This window comes from Thalassophryne amazonica, chromosome 1 (assembly GCF_902500255.1).
Source record: "Thalassophryne amazonica chromosome 1, fThaAma1.1, whole genome shotgun sequence".
In the NCBI taxonomy this organism is placed as follows: domain Eukaryota; kingdom Metazoa; phylum Chordata; class Actinopteri; order Batrachoidiformes; family Batrachoididae; genus Thalassophryne; species Thalassophryne amazonica.
In genome coordinates this window covers 127,853,552-127,876,216 of record NC_047103.1, presented here as the reverse complement: position 1 = coordinate 127,876,216, position 22,665 = coordinate 127,853,552, and the positions used below count along the sequence as shown (strand labels likewise).

At 44.3% G+C, this 22,665-nt stretch overlaps 1 protein-coding gene across 1 annotated transcript in view; it reads right to left on the bottom strand.

Annotated features, from left to right (window-relative positions):
* The window catches only part of dmd (dystrophin), a 1,392,820-nt gene that overhangs the window by 409,473 nt on the left and 960,682 nt on the right, over nucleotides 1-22,665 (bottom strand). The window contains exon 57 of the mRNA XM_034174291.1: nucleotides 12,711-12,828. Coding sequence (XP_034030182.1) covers nucleotides 12,711-12,828 — 118 coding nt within the window. The remainder of the gene's footprint in view (nucleotides 1-12,710; nucleotides 12,829-22,665) is intronic.

Genomic DNA, 22,665 nt, shown 5'->3' with positions numbered 1-22,665 from the left:
GCGGGAAAATATCAAGAAATTTGATCCACTGCAATGTGCTCTGATCATGTCCACATCTACCGATCAGGTGCGTCCAGTTGGCCACACACATGTTCTGCCCGACACACGTGTCTTATATAGTGCGCCACAGCACAGACACCACGTCATGTGGAACAGAGCTCACATGCGTGACATGATGGTCAGATTGCCACTGCATGTCTTTGAGGTATGCGGTTGCATTGCCATGGATGCATTGGTGGGTGATGAGAGCAATCATAAAATAGATTCTGTATGGTGATGGGGAGCCAGTGAAGATTATGGAGTATAGGTGTTATGTGCTCCTATTTACATACTCTCATCAGAATTCTAGCTACACTGTTTCAAATGTATTGGAGCCTTTGAAGGCTTTTTCCAGAGATCCCAAAGAGCAGGGAGTTACAGTAGTCAAGCCTAGAGGAGACAAAGGCATGGAAGAGTTTTTCAGCATCAGTGATGACATCGTACTGCAGTGAGTGTAGTTTCAAGTTGTTGAAATGGTTCAGTTTTTGCTGCCCAATAGCACATTCATAAAAATGCCAAGCTCCCCCATAGCACCTGCAGAAAGATATCTCTGGAGTCGCCACTGCCTCCAGGTGGCTTACGGCATTGTGGATTTGGTTTTGTGTGTGTGTGTGTGTGTGTGTGTGTGTTAGAAGAATTAGCACTGTCAGTTAGATTGTGGTCTGGGGTCCCCTGCTGGAGGTGTTGCCCCCGTGACCTGGACTCAAAAAAGCAGTTGAACATGAGTGAGTGAGTTAGCTTGTTCACATTGTCGTCCATCAGCAAAACAAACTCTGCCGTATTTAGCTTAACGCTGCCCCCGCTAGTGTGTGTGTGGGTGGGGTTTGCAGCATGCAGTGGTACAAAATGTATGGAACTAAATTGCATGCTTAATGGAATGAATAACCCATGTCATGTGACATACAAAGCACCAATTAAATGACAAGGATCCACTCAGCCATTATATAATAGCTGATATAACCACATGGGCAAGGGATATGAGAAACCTTTGTCTAGCACTTTAAACTTTACTGTGCTGTAGTGCATGGCCTCGATTCACCCTAATTAAAAAAATACATTAATGCTGTCTCAACAAAAAGCTGAGTTTTGAACTTCAGACAAAGACTGTGTTTTCCCTCTCAGTTGAGAAATTCCTAAGTCATCTGGAGATCTTAAGATAAGCTTGGAGACATCCCCCATGGGCCAACTCTAGGATTCACAGCAAAACAAAACTGTAATTTAAAGTTCTTCAAAGGGGAGCCCTTGCCTTTTTATCAGTAAATTTTCGGTTACTATGAATTACATGACTTTATAATGGCTTCACGTCAGAATCTGAAATTGCCCAGGCCAGAAGAACCCACCTTTATGGCCTCATGCTAAGGCCAGAACCTCTCAAGACTGCAAAACTTCCCCATGACAAGACGTGGCCATAAATCTTTGAGTCTTCACAACCAGCTATTATACTTAGGTCTAAGCAAAGGAAAAGACCTTTTGTTTAAAATAAAAAGAACTGCATCAGTATTTCTTTTATTCATATCTAAAGACTTCTAATGCTGTTTGTATTGATTAATCAAACGTAATGCTTTGCATATAATCATTCCATTTTATTGACATATGCTCCTTGTAACTGATATGTGTTTAAGGGTGATCTGCCTTATCAGTATTGTTGATGGTGAAATATTCTGGTTTATCCAAAGGATGTGTCTGACTATTAATGTGTATCCTTTTGAGTGTCTCAGAACAGCTAATATGTCAAAATAGTTAATGTGTTTAAATAATTGAATCATTTGTGTCAGCACTGTGACCACATGAAGTTTTCTGTAAAGTTATACACCCTAAATGGGTGGAGTTTGGTGACGTCAGTCCCCTTTAAAAAGATAGAACAGAGTCTTGCCGCTCTCTCTTCTCTGCCGGCACTGCTTCTTCTTATTCTTCTCTCTCTTCTTTGTTAAATGTTTAATTTTTATTCTTGGGCCAAGGCCCCATTGCTAAGCTAAGCTAAGGCTACCACGTGGCATTCATTCTTTGTTCATTTTTGATAACTTTAACAAAGTTTTAACCTGACGCTTTAAGGTGCGTCAAGTCTTGTGAATTTTTAAGAGATCTTCCGAGCTGAACTTTTCAAATTAATAGTGAATTTACAGAAAAGCGACTCTCCTTTTCTGTCAGCTATTTTGTTTTTTCAACGCTTTTAAAGTTTTACTTTTTCCTAAATTCACAAAGATTTTTAATCGGGCTCCAACAAACTTTTTAAAAGCTACCAGAAACCATTTTCAATAAACGCCTCCCACCTCTGGGGTCCAGCAGCTGATGACGGAGCTGATCTCAAACCTGACTGCAAGCAGCCATCCTGGCAGTAAAACCAGCCGACCCAAGCCTTTGGGATCACACAGGGAGACCACTGAGTTAACCCCTGACCCAAGTGAACACGCTGCAGAACCTACATCAACGACGGATGGGCCGCCCGAACCATCTCCTCAACGGACCAGCTAAGTGACCCAGTTAAAGGTTCTAGAAAAAGGGTTAGTTGTCAATGGATACAAAGTGGTTTCCTTTTAAACATATTCATATGTTTGTTTAATATTTTTCTTAATAATTGGCTTCAAATTTCATTAAATTCTAATCAGATTTAGTCACTTAAAGTCTTTAAGCTTTATCTCTCTCTCTCTTTCAATGTCTCATGAATTAGTAAGAAAATTGTTTCCATGAATGAACTTATTTAATCACTGTCCACAAAATGCCAGTAAACTGTTCATTTCTATATAACTGTAGAGAAGCTTGAATCTTTGATTGGACTGGGTTGCTTCTATATAATTGTAAATAAATTGTAAATATTTCTGCTGTGGTTCATTTTGTTTTCAGAAGGAAACCCTTGGTTAATCGTATTGTGAATTCAGACTTTCAGATCAGAGACTGATTAATTGAGACTGATTAATTCAATTGAGACTGATTAATCAATTTGAGACTGATAAATTAATGAATGTTTAAATGAAAGTACCTATGCTATAAATAGGTGGTGCCCCGAATAATAATTAAATAATAAGTATTAAACCTTAAATTGTTAATTATTTTGGTGACTCATCAGATGGGGCCTAACTCAATCTAATTCAATTTAGGAATTTAACTGCTCATTCACTACAATCTTATAATGTTGTGTCCTGTGTGAGGAGATTTAAATAAATTGTTACATTTATTGGTGTCCTTTTGGTGCTTCCGTGTGAGGTCTGAATATCTGTAAATTTGCTAAATCGCTACGTGTTTTGGTGCCCGCGTGTGACGTTTTATTCAATAATTTGCTACAGTGCAAAAAAGCCTTATCAATATGTTCCAGGAGCAGCGCTGTGTTTTTGGAGAGATCTGGGTTGGAATATCAGACTGTATTCCCGATCTTTTTTGGAAAAATGGACATGTGTGCTTTGGACCAAAGAAGAAAACAACCATCCAGACTGTTATTAGCAACAGTTCCAAAAGCCAGGGTCTGTCATGGAATAGGGCTGTGTCAATGTCCTTAGCAAAGGTAATTTACACTTCTGTAATGGCAGCATTAATCCAGAACAGGACACTGGCATTTTACAGTCAATACACTGCCTTTGAGATAACATCTTTTCCATGGATGTCCATGCATTTTTCAAAAAGAAAAAATAAACCAAAGTTTTTGAAATGAAAAATATTAATGACAACCGTGTACTGTTGCACACCTTAAGATATGTTTGCAGGAAAAATGCAACAAAATAACACCTGAAACACGCATGCCATACTCAATGTCAAAACATTGTGTTGTGAGAAGGAATGGCAACATCATGCTCATTGCTTTTGTGTCCCAACTCTTCTGGAATGTGTTGACGGCCTTAAAAATGCAGGATTGGGTGTACGAGGTCTATTAGATAATAAACCGACCCTTTTATATTTTTTTTTAACTATATGGATTTGAATGACGTGCGATTACACCAATCATGCTTGAACCCTCGTGCGCATGTGTGAGTTTTTTCTGCGTGTCGGTGACGTCATTTCCCTGTGGGCAGGCCTTGAGTGAGATGTGGTCCCGCCCTCACGGCTGAATTCCTTTGTTTCACACGCTGCTCGAGACGGCGCGCGTTGCTTTATCAAAATTTTTCTGGACCTGTGAGGAATATCCGAGTGGACACTATTCGAGAAATTAAGCTGGTTTTCGGTGAAAAGTTTAACGGCTGATGAGAGATTATGGGGTGTTTCTGTCGGTGTAAGGACTTCCCACAGAGCGGGACGTCGTGCAGCACTTCCAGGTGCCGTCGTCGGCCTGTTTTGACCTGAAAACATCCTAATTTAAGGCTTAATTCACCCAGGACGTCGTGAGAGAACAGAGAAGATTCAGAAGAGGCCGGCATGAGGACTTTATGCGGACATTCCACTGTTTAAGGACATTTTTTAATGAAAGATGTGCGTGCAAATTCGCCAAGTTGTTTCCGTGACGACTCGGCAAATCTGTGTGCGCCGCGACAGGAAAAACACCTCTGTGTTGAAAACCATTTGTAAAATTCAGGCGGCTTTTGATGGCTTTCAACAAGTGAGTAACTGAGAAATTGTTTAACAGCTGGGCATGTTCCAACTTGCCCGTTAAGGTTTCCAACGGAGGTGTTTTTCCTGTCGCGACCCCCCGCGGTCGGGTCCGGCCCGACATGCGACTCTGCCCGCACGTTCTTTCATTACAAAATGTCCGTTAACAATGGAATGTCCGAATAAACTCCTCATACCGACTTCTTCTGAAAGTTCTCTGTTCTCTGACAACTTACTGGGTCAACAGAGCCTGAAATGTGGAAGTTTTCAACTTGAAACGGCGAGACGCTGCCGCCTCGAAGCGCAGATCGCCGTCAGGCGCCGTGGGCCGTCCTTACGGCGACACTACCAGACCAAAATCTCTCATCAGCCATTAAAATTTTTTACCAAAAACCAGCTGAATTTATCGAATGGTTTCCACTCAGTTGTGCCTTACAGTTTTGAAAAAATTTTGATCAAACAAAGCAGCAGTCTCTGAGCCATTCCTAAACAATGAAAAAATCGACGAGATGGTGGGCGACTCCTCACTCAAAGACTGCCCACAGGCGAATGACGTAACCGACAGGCGTGAAAAAACTCTCGCATGCCCACGAGGGTTCAAGCATGTCTGATGTAATCACACGTGATTCAAATCCATATGGTTTTTGAAAAAAATAATAAGGTCGGATACTTTTCTAATAGACCTCGTATATTCACTACTTACAGACAGACCTATAGTTACTATTAAACCCTAATACGAAGTCATTCCTCTTGGTCACATGACCATTCACACTGGGTGGTCAAACTCAAAGTCATAACTGTATATCTCAACCAATTTGGAGCCAGTATGAATCATAAATGCTGGCAGGGTTGTGTAGGTGTTCTGCTGTATCTGTTAGCTGTTTGAACTGAGCTGTTTGAGTTCTTTGAATTAACAGTCTTTTTCAAGACTTTTTTACTTTTTTTTACTTTTTCACCGTGCTCCAACGCCTAAAGAAGAACTCTAACGGTCGAAGCATCGTGACGGAGCTCTTTTATCAGCTAACCTTCATCAGCGTTGGCAAGCTAACTAGCTTGCTAACGCTTTCGTTTTTATTTTTATTTTATTTTTTAGCACTGTTGTCGTGCTGCTCCACAGCCTGCCTAGTGGATTTTTATTTTATTTTAGCACTGTTGTCGTGCGTTACCTGTGCTGCTCCACAGCCTGTTCAGTGGATTTTTATTTTATTTTTTGGCGCTGTTGTCGTGCGTTACCTGTGCTGCTCCACAGCCTGTCCAGTGGATATATATATATTTTTTTTAGCACTGTTGTCGTGTGTTACCTGTGCTGCTCCACAGCCTGTCCAGTGGATTTTTATTTTATTTTTTACCACTGTTGTTGTGTGTTACCTGTGCTGCTCCACAGCCTGTCCAGTGGATTTTTATTTTATTTTTTACCACTGTTGTCGTGTGTTACCTGTGCTGCTCCACAGCCTGTCCAGTGGATTTTTATTTTATTTTTTACCACTGTTGTCGTGTGTTACCTGTGCTGCTCCACAGCCTGTTCAGTGGATTTTTATTTTATTTTTTGGCGCTGTTGTCGTGCGTTACCTGTGCTGCTCCACAGCCTGTTCAGTGGATTTTTTTTTTTTTTTTTAGCACTGTTGTCATGTGTTACCTGTGCTGCTCCACAGCCTGTTCAGTGGATTTTTATTTTATTTTTTACCACTGTTGTCGTGTGTTACCTGTGCTGCTCCACAGCCTGTTCAGTGGATTTTTGTTTTGTTTTTTACCACTGTTGTCGTGTGTTACCTGTGCTGCTCCACAGCCTGTCCAGTGGATTTTTATTTTATTATTTTTTTTATTTTATTTTTTTTATTTTTTTATTTTTTTTTTAGCACTGTTGTCGTGCGTTACCTGTGCTGCTCCACAGCCTGTCCAGTGGATTTTTATTTTATTTTTTACCACTGTTGTCGTGCGTTACCTGTGCTGCTCCACAGCCTGTCCAGTGGATTTTTATTTTATTTTATTTTTTTGGGCGCTGTTGTCGTGCGTTACCTGTGCTGCTCCACAGCCTGTCCAGTGGATTTTTATTTAGCGCTGTTGTCGTGCGTTACCTGTGCTGCTCCACAGCCTGTCTAGTGGATTTTTATTTTGTTTTAGCACTGTTGTCGTGCGTTGCCTGTGCTGCTCCACAGCCTGTCCAGTGGATTTTTATTTTTATTTTATTTTAGTTTTTAGCACTGTTGTTGTGCGTTACCTGTGCTGCTCCACAGCCTGTCCAGTGGATTTTTATTTTGTTTTAGCACTGTTGTTGTGCATTACCTGTGCTGCTCCACAGCCTGTCTAGTGGATTTTTATTTTGTTTTAGCACTGTTGTCGTGCGTTACCTGTGCTGCTCCACAGCCTGTCTAGTGGATTTTTATTTTGTTTTAGCACTGTTGTTGTGCGTTACCTGTGCTGCTCCACAGCCTGTCTAGTGGATTTCTATTTTGTTTTAGCACTGTTGTCGTGCGTTACCTGTGCTGCTCCACAGCCTGTCTAGTGGATTTTTATTTTGTTTTAGCACTGTTGTCGTGCGTTGCCTGTGCTGCTCCACAGCCTGTCCAGTGGATTTTTATTTTTATTTTATTTTATTTTTTAGCACTGTTGTTGTGCGTTACCTGTGCTGCTCCACAGCCTGTCCAGTGGATTTTTATTTTTATTTTATTTTATTTTTTAGCACTGTTGTTGTGCGTTACCTGTGCTGCTCCACAGCCTGTCTAGTGGATTTTTATTGTATTTTAGCACTGTTGTCGTGCGTTACCTGTGCTGCTCCACAGCCTGTCTAGTGGATTTTTATTTTGTTTTAGCACTGTTGTCGTGCGTTGCCTGTGCTGCTCCACAGCCTGTCCAGTGGATTTTTATTTTTATTTTATTTTATTTTTTAGCACTGTTGTTGTGCGTTACCTGTGCTGCTCCACAGCCTGTCTAGTGGATTTTTATTTTATTTTAGCACTGTTGTCGTGCGTTACCTGTGCTGCTCCACAGCCTGTCTAGTGTCGGATTCCCTGTTTGGGAATCCGCTAGCTTAGCGTAGCTACTAGCTCTTAGCCGTTTTAGCATGGCGGCTTCTCCTGTCTCTCCCGTACTTTTCTGCTCTGGGTGTGAAATGTTTAGTTATTCCTCGGCCTCTTTTAGCAGTAACGGTACATGTAATAAGTGCAGCTTATTCGTAGCTTTGGAGGCCAGGCTGGGCGAATTGGAGGCTCGGCTCCGCACCGTGGAAAATTCTACAGCTAGCCAGGCCCCTGTAGTCGGTGCGGACCAAGGTAGCTTAGCCGCCGTTAGTTCCCCCCTGGCAGACCCCGTGCAGTCGGGAAGGCAGGCTGACTGGGTGACTGTGAGGAGGAAGCGTAGCCCTAAACAGAAGCCCCGTGTACACCGTCAACCCGTTCACATCTCTAACCGTTTTTCCCCACTCGACGATACACTCGCCGAGGATCAAACTCTGGTTATTGGCGACTCTGTTTTGAGAAATGTGAAGTTAGCGACACCAGCAACCATTGTCAATTGTCTTCCGGGGGCCAGAGCAGGCGACATCGAAGGACATTTGAAATTGCTGGCTAAGGCTAAGCGTAAATTTGGTAAGATTGTAATTCACGTCGGCAGTAATGACACTCGGTTACGCCAATCGGAGGTCACTAAAATTAACATTGAATCGGTGTGTAACTTTGCAAAAACAATGTCGGACTCTGTTGTTTTCTCTGGGCCCCTCCCCAATCAGACCGGGAGTGACATGTTTAGCCGCATGTTCTCCTTGAATTGCTGGCTGTCTGAGTGGTGTCCAAAAAATGAGGTGGGCTTCATAGATAATTGGCAAAGCTTCTGTGGAAAACCTGGTCTTGTTAGGAGAGACGGCATCCATCCCACTTTAGAGGGAGCAGCTCTCATTTCTAGAAATCTGGCCAATTTTTTGGGATCCTCCAAACTGTGACTGTCTAGCGTTGGGACCAGGAGGCAGAGCTGTGGTCTTATACACCTCTCTGCAGCTTCTCTCCCCCTACCATCCCCTCATTACCCCATCCCCGTAGAGACGGTGCCTGCTCCCAGACCACCAATAACCAGCAAAAATCTATTTAAGCATAAAAATTCAAAAAGAAAAAATAATATAGCACCTTCAATTGCACCACAGACTAAAACAGTTAAATGTGGTCTATTAAACATTAGGTCTCTTTCTTCTAAGTCCCTGTTGGTAAATGATATAATAATTGATCAACGTATTGATTTATTCTGCCTAACAGAAACTTGGTTACAGCAGGATGAATATGTTAGTTTAAATGAGTCAACACCCCCGAGTCACACTAACTGTCAGAATGCTCGTAGCACGGGCCGGGGCGGAGGATTAGCAGCAATCTTCCATTCCAGCTTATTAATTAATCAAAAACCTAGACAGAGCTTTAATTCATTTGAAAGCTTGTATCTTAGTCTTGTCCATCCAAATTGGAAGTCCCAAAAAACAGTTTTATTTGTTATTATCTATCGTCCACCTGGTCGTTACTGTGAGTTTCTCTGTGAATTTTCAGACCTTTTGTCTGACTTAGTGCTTAGCTCAGATAAGATAATTATAGTGGGCGATTTTAACATCCACACAGATGCTGAGAATGACAGCCTCAACACTTCATTTAATCTATTATTAGACTCTATCGGCTTTGCTCAAAAAGTAAATGAGTCCACCCACCACTTTAATCATATTTTAGATCTTGTTCTGACTTATGGTATGGAAATAGAAGACTTAACAGTATTCCCTGAAAACTCCCTTTTGTCTGATCATTTTTTAATAACATTTACATTTACCCTGATGGACTACCCTGCAGTGGGGAATAAGTTTCATTACACTAGAAGTCTTTCAGAAAGCGCTGTAACTAGGTTTAAGGATATGATTCCTTCTTTATGTTCTCTAATGTCATATACCAACACAGAGCAGAGTAGCTACCTAAACTCTGTAAGGGAGTTAGAGTATCTTGTCAATAGTTTTACATCCTCATTGAAGACAACTTTGGATGCTGTAGCTCCTCTGAAAAAGAGAGCTTTAAATCAGAAGTGTCTGACTCCATGGTATAACTCACAAACTCGTAGCTTAAAGCAGATAACCCGTAAGTTGGAGAGGAAATGGCGTCTCACTAATTTAGAAGATCTTCACTTAGCCTGGAAAAAGAGTTTGTTGCTCTATAAGAAAGCCCTTCGTGAAGCTAGGACATCTTTCTACTCATCACTAATTGAAGAAAATAAGAACAACCCCAGGTTTCTTTTCAGCACTGTAGCCAGGCTGACAAAGAGTCAGAGCTCTATTGAGCTGAGTATTCCATTAACTTTAACTAGTAATGACTTCATGACTTTCTTTGCTAACAAAATTTTGACTATTAGAGAAAAAATTACTCATAACCATCCCAAAGATGTATCGTTATCTTTGGCTGCTTTCAGTGATGCCGGTATTTGGTTAGACTCTTTCTCTCCGATTGTTCTGTCTGAGTTATTTTCATTAGTTACTTCATCCAAACCATCAACATGCTTATTAGACCCCATTCCTGCCAGGCTGCTCAAGGAAGTCCTACCATTATTTAATGCTTCAATCTTAAATATGATCAATCTATCTTTGTTAGTTGGTTATGTACCACAGGCCTTTAAGGTGGCAGTAATTAAACCATTACTTAAAAAGCCATCACTTGACCCAGCTATCTTAGCTAATTATAGGCCAATCTCCAACCTTCCTTTTCTCTCAAAGATTCTTGAGAGGGTAGTTGTAAAACAGCTAACTGATCACCTGCAGAGGAATGGTCTATTTGAAGAGTTTCAGTCAGGTTTTAGAATTCATCATAGTACAGAAACAGCATTAGTGAAGGTTACAAATGATCTTCTTATGGCTTCGGACAGTGGACTTATCTCTGTGCTTGTTCTGTTGGACCTCAGTGCTGCTTTTGATACTGTTGACCATAAAATTTTATTACAGAGATTAGAGCATGTCATAGGTATTAAAGGCATTGCGCTGCGGTGGTTTGAATCATATTTGTCTAATAGATTACAGTTTGTTCATGTAAATGGGGAATCTTCTTCACAGACTAAAGTTAATTATGGAGTTCCACAAGGTTCTGTGCTAGGACCAATTTTATTCACTTTATACATGCTTCCCTTGGGCAGTATTATTAGACGGTATTGCTTAAATTTTCATTGTTACGCAGATGATACCCAGCTTTATCTATCCATGAAGCCAGAGGATACGCACCAATTAGCTAAACTGCAGGATTGTCTTACAGACATAAAGACATGGATGACCTCTAATTTCCTGCTTTTAAACTCAGATAAAACTGAAGTTATTGTACTTGGCCCCACAAATCTTAGAAGCATGGTGTCTAACCAGATCGTTACTCTGGATGGCATTTCCCTGATCTCTAGTAATACTGTGAGAAATCTTGGAGTTATTTTTGATCAGGATATGTCATTCAAAGCGCATATTAAACAAATATGTAGGACTGCCTTTTTGCATTTACGCAATATCTCTAAAATCAGAAAGGTCTTGTCTCAGAGTGATGCTGAAAAACTAATTCATGCATTTGTTTCCTCTAGGCTGGACTATTGTAATTCATTATTATCAGGTTGTCCTAAAAGTTCCCTAAAAAGCCTTCAGTTGGTTCAGAATGCTGCAGCTAGAGTACTGACGGGGACTAGCAGGAGAGAGCATATCTCACCCGTGTTGGCCTCCCTTCATTGGCTTCCTGTTAATGCTAGAATAGAATTTAAAATTCTTCTTCTTACTTATAAGGTTTTGAATAATCAGGTCCCATCTTATCTTAGGGACCTCATAGTACCATATTACCCCATTAGAGCGCTTCGCTCTCAGACTGCGGGCTTACTTGTAGTTCCTAGGGTTTGTAAGAGTAGAATGGGAGGCAGAGCCTTCAGCTTTCAGGCTCCTCTCCTGTGGAACCAGCTCCCAATTCAGATCAGGGAGACAGATACCCTCTCTACTTTTAAGATTAGGCTTAAAACTTTCCTTTTCGCTAAGGCTTATAGTTAGGGCTGGATCGGGTGACCCTGGACCATCCCTTGGTTATGTTGCTTTAGACGTAGACTGTGTTTCATAATTATTGTATGGCCTTGCCTTGCAATGTGGAGCGCCTTGGGGCAACTGTTTGTTGTGATTTGGCGCTATACAAGAAAAAAGTTGATTGATTGATTGATATTCATCAAGGATAAAGTGGTTCAGTTTTGGACAGAAATGATCAAACGTCAAAGCTACAAAGAATTACTGAAGCACAAAGAAATAACTCACATGATTGTGTAGGTGTTGCACTTTCTGAGTGCCCATTGTATTTTTTTTAAATGACTGTGTCTGAAAAAGCATTAGTGGCATGACTAAGAATATTGACGGCATGTTATGACCTCATAAAACAATGACATACATCTTACACCAGACTAAAAAGGTTGACTCATCTTTAAATGTATATTAGACCTGTTCAAAATGTCAAATGTTACAAAATCTTTTGGGCCACATGTTCTTGTTTCACTAATAAAATAAAAGATATGTGCCAAATTTTATTGTAACTAGACATTGTTTAGGGGTCCCCCACAAAGCAACAATTTTCCCCAAACAAGCATCCAGTAATTCCATTAATGTTCTCCTCTGGGTGACCAATCAACCACCACTTTTTGTGATTAGAAGCCATCACATTTGACCCGAATATGAGGCCCGAAGTTTCTCACAACTTTTATTTTTTCACTATATAACATGAACAGCCCTAATGTATATGTGCATAAAGCTGTTGAATATCTCTCATACCCAATCATGTTGAAAAAGCAGGACAGACAGAGAGCTAGCAGAATTAGTCAGGTGTACATTATGCATTGTATCTCGGCAAACTCTTAATATGAGAGGCTTCTTTCAAATATATCACATCCATGTTTATTTCTGTACTGTTTGTAAGACATGTACATTTTATTGCACCAAATCTTCCTTTTATTGGCCAGATGGTGTCATGTAGGTAAATTTAAGGTGTGTCATATGTCAAGTGTTTTGCCACATTTTTGGTGGACACATGAATCAGGTGGTTTCATTTAGTTGCCATTCAACACAATCAGTGCATTTTTCTTATGGTTGAAAGTTGCTCTTGTTTTTGAGTGAGTTGAAAAAGGATGGATTTTTGTGTGCTTCACACTGGTCATACTGCGTTCTGTGATTGCGTTGCGGGTCTCCTGGTTGCTGGTTTTGTTCTTCAGGTTCTGGGCTGCTGTGACCTGTCTCTCCAAGAGGGGTCGCCGCTGGTCCAGCTCTTGCAGCGATAACTAAAAAAGTATAAAAGTTATTGTTTACAACCCAAAATCAGAAAAAGATGGGACAGAATACAGTACAAAATGCCAAAAAACATCTCTTCCATTTACTTTGATTTCTATTTCATTGCAGACAGTTTGAACCCAATATGTTACATTTCGTGTGGTCAGCTTCATTTAATTTGTTAATATACATCCATTCATCTATAACCGGCCTGCAACACATTCCAAGAAAAGCTGGGACACTAAACCATTTACAACCCCAATTTCAATGAAGTTTGGACATTGTGTGAAATCTAAATAAAAAATACAATGATTTGCAAATCCTCTTCAACCTATATTCAACTGAATACACCACAAAGACAAGATATTCAAGGTTCAAACTGATAGACTTTTTTGTTTTTGTGCAAATATTTGCTCATTTTGAAATGGATGCCTGCAACACATTTAAAAAAAGCTGGGACACGGCAACAAAAGACTGGGAAAGTTGATGAATACTTAAAGAACACCTGTTTGGAACATTCCACAGGTGAACAGGTTAATTGGAAACAGGTGAGTGTCATGTTTGGGTATAAAAGGAGCATCCCCAAAAGGCTCAGCTGTTCACAAGCAAAGATGGGGCGAGGATCACCACTTTGTGAACCACTGTATGAAAAAAAATAGTCCAACCATTTCAGAACAATGTTTCTCAATGTTCAGTTACAAGGAATTTAGGGTTTCCATCATCTACAGTCCATAATACAATCAGAAAATTCAAAGAATCTGGAGAACTTTCTACACATAAGTGGCAAGGCCAAAAACCAACATTGAATGCCCGTGACCTTCGATCCCTCAGGCAGCACTGCATTAAAGACCAACATCATTGTATAAAGGATCTTACTGCGTACACTCAGGAACACTTCAGAAAACCATTGTCAGTTAACACAGTTTATTGTTACATATACAAGTGCAAGTTAAAACTCTACCATGCTCCTCTGGGCCTGAGCTCATTTGAAATGGACAGATGCAAAGTGGAAAAGTGTGCTGTGGTCTGATGAGTCCACATTTCAAATTGTTTTTGGAAAACATGGACATTGTGTCCTCTGGACAAAAGAGGAAAAAGGCCATCCAGATTGTTACCAGCACAAAGTTCAAAAGCCAGCATCTGTGATGGTATGGGGTGTGTTAGTGCCCATGGCATGGGCAACTTACACATCTGTGATGGCACCATCAATGCTGAAAGGTACATCCATGCTTTGGAGCACTGCATTAAAAACTGACATCATTGTGTAAAGGCTCAGAAACACTTCAGAAAACCATTGTCACACAGTTCGTTGCTACATCTACAAGTGCAAGTTAAAACTCTACCATGCAAAGCGAAAGCCATACATCAAGAACATCCAGAAACGCTGCCGCCTTCTCTGGGCCCGAGCTCATTTGAAATGGACAGACGCAAAGTGGAAAAATGTGCTGTGGTCTGGTGAGTCCACATTTCAAATTATTTTTGGAAATCATGGATGTCGTGTCCTCTAGACAAAAAAGGAAAAAGATCATCCAGATTGTTACCAGCACCAAGTTCAAAAGCCAGCATCTGTGATGGTATGAGGGTGTGTTAGTGCCCATGGCATGGGCAACTTACACATCTGTGATGGCACCATCAATGCTGAAAGGTACATCCAGGTTTTGGAGCAACACTTGTTGCCATCCAAGCAACGTCCTTTTCAGGGACATCCCTGCTTATTTCAGCAAGACAATGCCAAGCCACATTCTGCACGTGTTACAACAGCGTGGCTTCATAGTAAAAGAGTGCGGGTACTGGACTGGTCTGCCTGCAGTCCAGACCTGTCACCCATTGAAAATGTGTGGCGCATTATGAAGCGTAAAATACGACAACGGAGACCCCGGACTGTTGAACAACTGAAGTCGCACATTAAGCAAGAATGAGAAAGAATTCCACCTACAAAGCTACAACAATTAGTGTCCTCAGTTCCCAAAGACTTATTGAGTGTTGTTAGAAGGAAAGGTGATGTAACACAGTGGTAAACATACCACTGTCCCAGCTTTTTTGATAGCTGCAGGAGGCGTGATTGGTGAGCTGCAGCACATTCTCACCGCCTTTACGGCTCGGTTGGATCAAATGACCGAGCAAAACATCCTCCTGAACCGCAGGGTGGAGGCTCTCTCCGCGCAGGTGGCGGCGAGCGCTCAGGGCGCTGCTGCAGGTCCTCCTCCTGCCAACCCTGTGCAGGATATGAACGTTCCAGTGGTGGTTCAACAACCCCTCCCACCATCCCCTGAAGCATACATAAGCCCTCCTGAGCCGTACGGAGGTTGTGTGGAGACGTGCGCGGACTTTCTCATGCAGTGTTCGCTCGTCTTCGCACAACGTCCCGTTATGTACGCGTCAGATGCTAGTAAAATAGCTTATGTGATTGCTCTGCTTCGGGGTAAGGCACGTGCCTGGGCTACGGCGCTCTGGGAACAGAACTCATGGTTGTTATCAGCATACATTGGGTTTGTGGGCGAGTTCAGAACAGTGTTTGATCACCCTAACAGAGGAGAGACCGCTTCAACAATGCTGCTGTCAATGCGACAGGGGCGCCGGTGTGCAGCCGAATATGCAGTCGACTTCCGCATCGCGGCTGCGAGGTCCGGCTGGAATGACGTTGCGCTCCGCGCCGCCTTCATAAACGGACTGTCGTTGGTCCTGAAGCAGCATCTGGTAGCTAAGGAGGAACCGCGGGATTTAGATGGGCTTATCGATCTCGTTATATGGTTAGACAATCGGTTGGAGGAACGCCGTCGGGAGCGAGGCGAAGGACGTGGTCGGATACCCTTCCGGGTTCGAAAAGGGGCCGCCCTCCCCACGCTCCACAGCCGCAGCGCTCTGTGGGGCAACAGCTCCCCCTGCTGATGTTGTTAGGGAAACGCACAGGGCCAAAATGAGGAGGCTGATCTGCGAGGAGTGTTTTCTCTGCAGCTCAAAGGAGCACACACAGAAAAACTGCCCCAAACGGCCACAACAACAACCGCCCTCAGAGACTGGGCTAAGGGGGGGTCAAAACATTCACGTGAGACACACACAGATTGCCACACGACTCCCAGTTACAATCCTGAGCGGGGATTTAACCCTTCAAGCCCCAGCACTGGTGGACACGGGGTCAGAAGGGAATCTGCTAGACAGCAGATGGGCAAGGGAGGTAGGGCTCCCTCTGGTGGCGCTTCCTTCGCCATTGCAGGTGCGGGCACTTGATGGCACCCTCCTCCCTTTAATCACACACAAGACACAACCAGTAACTCTGGTGGTGTCTGGAAACCATCGGGAGGAGATTGAGTTTTTTGTAACTCCTTCTACCTCCCGCGTGATTTTGGGCTTCCCATGGATGTTGAAGCACAATCCCCGGATTGATTGGCCGTCTGGGGTGGTGGTTCAGTGGAGCGAAACCTGCCATCGGGTGTGTTTAGGATCCTCGGTTCCCCCCGGTTTACAGGCTAAGGAGGAGGTCAAAGTCCCTCCCAATCTGACGGCAGTGCCGGTTGAGTACCACGATCTTGCTGACGTCTTCAGCAAGGATCTGGCACTCACCCTTCCCCCGCACCGTCCGTACGATTGTGCCATTGATTTGGTTCCAGGCGCTGAGTTCCCGTCCAGCAGGCTGTACAACCTCTCACGACCTGAGCGCGAATCAATGGAGACCTACATCCGGGACTCATTAGCTGCCGGGCTGATCCGGAACTCCACCTCCCCGATGGGGGCAGGTTTCTTTTTTGTGGGCAAGAAAGATGGCGGACTCCGTCCATGCATTGATTACAGGGGGCTGAATGAGATTACGGTTCGCAACCGATACCCGTTGCCATTGTTGGATTCCGTGTTCACCCCCCTGCATGGAGCCAAAATCTTTACTAAGCTGGATCTTAGAAATGCGTATCACCTGGTTCGGATCCGGAAGGGAGACGAATGGAAGACGGCATTTAACACCCCGTTAGGTCACTTTGAGTACCTGGTCATGCCATTCGGCCTCACTAACGCCCCCGCGACGTTCCAAGCCTTGGTTAACGACGTCTTGCGGGACTTCCTGCACCGATTCGTCTTCGTATATCTGGACGATATACTCATCTTTTCTCCGGATTCTGAGACCCATGTCCAGCATGTACGTCAGGTCCTGCAGCGGTTGTTAGAGAACCGACTGTTTGTGAAGGGCGAGAAGTGCGAGTTTCACCGCACGTCTTTGTCCTTCCTGGGGTTTATCATCTCCTCTAACTCCGTCGCCCCTGATCCGGCCAAGGTTGCGGCGGTGAGAGATTGGCCCCAACCAACAAGCCGTAGGAAGCTGCAACAGTTCCTCGGCTTCGCTAATTTCTATAGGAGGTTCATTAAGGGCTACAGTCAGGTAGTTAGCCCCCTGACAGCCCTGACCTCTCCAAAAGTCTCCTTCACCTGGTCGGATCGGTGCGAAGCCGCGTTCAAGGAGTTGAAACGACGGTTCTCTACTGCGCCAATTTTGGTGCAGCCCGACCCTAGCCGCCAGTTCGTGGTTGAAGTGGACGCCTCTGACTCAGGGATAGGAGCCGTGCTATCCCAGAGCGGAGAGACTGATAAGGTTCTTCACCCGTGTGCCTACTTTTCACGCAGGTTGACCCCGGCTGAACGGAACTATGATGTTGGCTATCGAGAACTCCTTGCGGTGAAAGAGGCTCTTGAGGAGTGGAGACACCTGTTGGAGGGAGCGTCTGTGCCGTTCACGGTTTTCACTGACCATCAGAACCTGGAGTATATCAGGACCGCCAAGCGGCTGAACCCCAGGCAAGCCCGCTGGTCACTGTTCTTCGGGCGTTTTGACTTCCGGATCACCTATCGCCCCGGGACCAAGAACCAGAGGTCGGATGCCTTGTCCCGGGTACACGAAGAGGAGGTCAAAACTGCACTGTCGGATCCACCGGAGCCCATCCTGCCTGAGTCCACTATCGTGGCCACCCTCACCTGGGACGTGGAGAAGATCGTCCGGGAGGCCCTGGCACGGAGCCCGGACCCAGGAACAGGTCCGAAGAACCGGTTGTACATCCCACCAGAGGCCAGAGCTGCAGTCTTGGACTTCTGTCACGGTTCCAAGCTCTCCTGTCATCCAGGGGTGCGAAGGACCGTGGCAGTTGTCCGGCAGCGCTTCTGGTGGGCGTCTATGGAGGCCGACGTCCAGGAGTACATCCAGGCCTGCACCACCTGTGCCAGGGGCAAGGCAGACCATAAAAGGTCCCAAGGTCTTCTCCAGCCGTTACCTGTGCCTCATCGCCCCTGGTCCCACATCGGCCTGGATTTCGTCATGGGCCTCCCGCCGTCCCAGGGCAACACCAACATCTTCACGATAGTGGACCGATTCTCCAAGGCAGCTGACTTCGTGACCCTCCCGAAGCTCCCAACAGCCCAGGAGACAGCAGACCTCCTGGTCCACCACGTCGTCCGTCTGCATGGGATACCCACCGACATCGTCTCAGATCGTGGTCCCCAGTTCTCCTCACACGTCTGGAGGAGCTTCTGCCGGGAACTGGGGGCTACTGTGAGCCTCTCGTCCGGGTATCATCCGCAGACCAATGGACAGGCAGAACGGGCCAATCAAGAATTGGAGCAAGCTCTACACTGTGTGACGTCCGCACACCCGACGGCCTGGAGTAAACATCTGGCCTGGATCGAGTATGCGCATAACAGCCAGGTGTCCTCTGCCACCGGCCTCTCCCCATTTGAGGTGTGTTTGGGGTATCAGCCCCCGTTGTTTCCCGTGGTGGAGGGAGAGGTCGGTGTGCCCTCGGCCCAGGCCCACCTGCGGAAGTGCCGTCAGGTGTGGCGCTCCGCCCGTTCTGCCTTGTTGAAGGCCCGGACGAGGGCGAAGACCCATGCAGACCGCCGGCGATCCCCGGCCCCTGCTTACCAGCCCAGGCAGGAGGTGTGGCTTTCCACGAAGGACATCCCCCTCCAGGTGGACTCCCCGAAACTTCAGGACAGGTACATTGGCCCCTTCAAGATCCTCAAAGTCCTCAGTCCTGCCGCAGTGAAGCTCCAACTCCCGGCTTCACTGCGGATCCATCCGGTTTTTCACGTGTCACGAATCAAACCTCACCACACCTCACCCCTCTGTGCTCCCGGACCGGCGCCGCCTCCTGCTCGGATCGTCAACGGGGAGCCGGCTTGGACGGTGCGCCGGCTCCTGGATGTCCGTCGGATGGGCCGGGGGTTCCAGTACTTGGTGGACTGGGAGGGGTATGGACCCGAAGAAAGCTCCTGGGTGAAGAGGAGCTTCATCCTGGATCCGGCCCTCCTGGCCGACTTCTACCACCGTCACCCGAACAAGCCTGGTCAGGCACCAGGAGGCGCCCGTTGAGGGGGGGGTCCTGTTGTGTGTGGGCCGCCAGAAGAGGAGGTACTGCTGGCCCACCACCAGTGGGCGCCCTGCCTGAAGTGCAGGCTTCAGGCACGAGAGGGCGCTGCCGCCACGGACACAGCCAGGGGTGACAGCTGTCACTCATTACCTCTTGACAGCTGTCACCAATCTACTCAACGTCCTCTCACTCCATAAAGACCAGACGTCATCTCCACCTCGTTGCCGAGATATCGTACTTCATTGGAGGTAAAACTCTCAGCCGTTGCTTTTGTCTTTTCTGACAAGTGTTTGTTACACAGTGTTTGCAGTCAGTTCCGTGAGTGCTCGCAGCCGGAGGCTGAGTGTGAGAGACGTAGAGAGCTGACGTCTTCGCTCCCCACGCTATTCTGTGATAAGTACTCTCAACTGCTGCACGTACCTGTTTTCTGAGTGAGAGGTGGAGGTGGCATTCCCACCGTTGTTGTTACTGGGTGTGCACACACCCACACTTGACTGTCTTTGTTCTCGCCAGCAGTACCAGATCCGACAGTCGGGGACGGTGATCACCTGGGAATTCGGGACTTGGCGGCTCCAGTATTCACCAGGTTCGGTGGCGGCGGAAATTGTTTGGTTCCGGCTCTTCTCAGGACAGACGTCTTCTATCCTCGAACCTGCCCACACGTCACCTTTGTGGATTGACTGTAATCATATTCTGTGTTTGTCTGTATGTTCGTTGTGCTCCTTCACAACATTAAATTGTTAATTTTTGGATCATCTATTGACCGTTCATCTGCGCCCCCTGTTGTGGGTCCGTGTCACTACACTTTCACAAAACTTGGTCTACATATAATCAAGCTAGTGAAACACCTGTCAAATACAATACATACAACATATAACTTTGTGAACACTTTGCAACTGGCACTTTCACAATAAAATCAGTCATAACCATGATATCAGTCATCACTCTCGCTATCAGTATCATCTGAATCGAGGTTTTCATAAACCAAGTCCTTGTCACTTTCACACTGTGTGGTGCAGAGGTTGTTAACTCCCAAAACATGAATCAGCTGCAAATCATGAATTATACGCAAACCGTTAATTGCAAAACGTGAACACTGAAAAAATATCTCCCAAAGCGTGAAGACGAGTCTCACAATATGTATCTCTCACACACACACATATGAGATCTGTTAGAAAAGTATCCGACCTTTTTATTTTTTTCAAAAACCATACGGATTTGAATCACGTGTGATTGCATCAGACAAGCTTGAACCTTCGTACGCATGCAAGTTTTTTCACGCCTGTCAGTTGCATCATTCGCCTGTGAGCAGGCTTTGTGTGAGCACTGGTCCACCCTCTCGTCGTTTTTTTATTGCGAATAAATGTCTGAACGATTTGGAGCTTTGCTGCATCAATTTTTTTCCAGAAACTGTGAAAGACCTCCAGGTGGACACCGTTCTTAAAATTAATATGGCTTTCAGGGACGATTTTATGGGGATTATACAGATTAAGGAGTGTTACTAAATAATATAGCACCTTCAACTGCACCACAGACTAAAACAGTTAAATGTGGTCTATTAAACATTAGATCTCTCTCTTCTAAGTCCCTGTTAGTAAATGATATAATAACTGATCAACATATTGATTTATTCTGCCTTACAGAAACCTGCCAGAACGCTCGTAGCACGGGCCGAGGCGGAGGATAAGCAGCAATCTTCCACTCCAGCTTATTAATTAATCAAAAACCCAGACAGAGCTTTAATTCATTTGAAAGCTTGACTCTTAGTCTTGTCCATCCAAATTGGAAGTCCCAAAAAACAGTTTTATTTGTTGTTATCTATCGTCCACCTGGTCGTTACTGTGAGTTTCTCTGTGAATTTTCGGACCTTTTGTCTGACTTAGTGCTTAGCTCAGATAAGATAATTATAGTGGGCGATTTTAACATCTACACAGATGCTGAGAATGACATCCTCAACACTGCATTTAATCTATTGTTAGACTCAATTGGCTTTGCTCAAAATGTAAATGAGTCCACCCACCACTTTAATCATATCTTAGATCTTGTTCTGACTTATGGTATGGAAATTGAAGACTTAACAGTATTCCCTGAAAACCCCCTTCTGTCTGATCATTTCTTAATAACATTTACATTTACTCTGATGGACTACCCAGCAGTGGGGAATAAGTTTCATTACAGTATAAGTCTTTCAGAAAGCGCTGTAACTAGGTTTAAGGATATGATTCCTTCTTTATTTTCTCCAATGCCATATACCAACACAGTGCAGAGTAGCTACCTAAACTCTGTGAGTGAGATAGATTATCTCGTCAATAGTTTTATATACTCATTGAGGACAACTTTGGATGCTGTTGCTCCTCGGAAAAAGAGAGCCTTAAATCAGAAGTGCCTGACTCCGTGGTATAACTCACAAACTCGCAGCTTAAAGCAGATAACCCGTAAGTTGGAGAGGAAATGGCATCTCACTAATTTAGAAGATCTTCACTTAGCCTGGAAAAAGAGTCTGTTGCTCTATAAAAAAGCCCTCCATAAAGCTAGGACATCTTACTACTCATCACTAATTGAAGAAAATAAGAACAACCCCAGGTTTCTTTTCAGCACTGTAGCCAGGCTGACAAAGAGTCAGAGCTCTATTGAGCCGAGTATTCCTTTAACTTTAACTAGTAATGACTTCATGACTTTCTTTGCTAATAAAATTTTAACTATTAGAGAAAACATTACTCATAACCATCCCAAAGACATATCGTTCTCTTTGGCTGCTTTCAGTGATGCCGGTATTTGGTTAGACTCTTTCTCTCGATTGTTCTGAGTTATTGTCATTAGTTACTTCCTCCAAACCATCAACATGTCTATTAGACCCCATTCCTACCAGGCTGCTCAAGGAAGCCCTACCATTAATTAATGCTTCGATCTTAAATATGATCAATCTGTCTTTATTAGTTGGGTATGTACCACAGGCTTTTAAGGTGGCAGTAATTAAACCATTACTTAAAAAGCCATCACTTGACCCAGCTATCTTAGCTAATTATAGGCCAATCTCCAACCTTCCTTTTCTCTCAAAAAGTCTTGAAAGGGTAGTTGTAAAACAGCTAACTGATCATCTGCAGAGGAATGGTCTATTTGAAGAGTTTCAGTCAGGGTTTAGAATTCATCATAGTACAGAAACAGCATTAGTGAAGGTTACAAATGATCTTCTTATGGCCTCAGACAGTGGACTCATCTCTGTGCTTGTTCTGTTAGACCTCAGTGCTGCTTTTGATACTGTTGACCATAAAATTTTATTACAGAGATTAGAGCATGCCATAGGTATTAAAGGAATGTAGAAGAATTTTTAGGTCCTTATTTGAACTATGATGAACTATCAAGTGTCCTGATCCGAACTGTATGTCCTCTGGTTGAACTAGCAGGTGTTCAACCCAAAAAAAGGGCTCTATTAGTCATTTAGTCTGTCAGGGGCTTTCCAAGGCCTTTTAGGTGCTTTCCCGCAGGCCACGTGCAGGGGCCTCA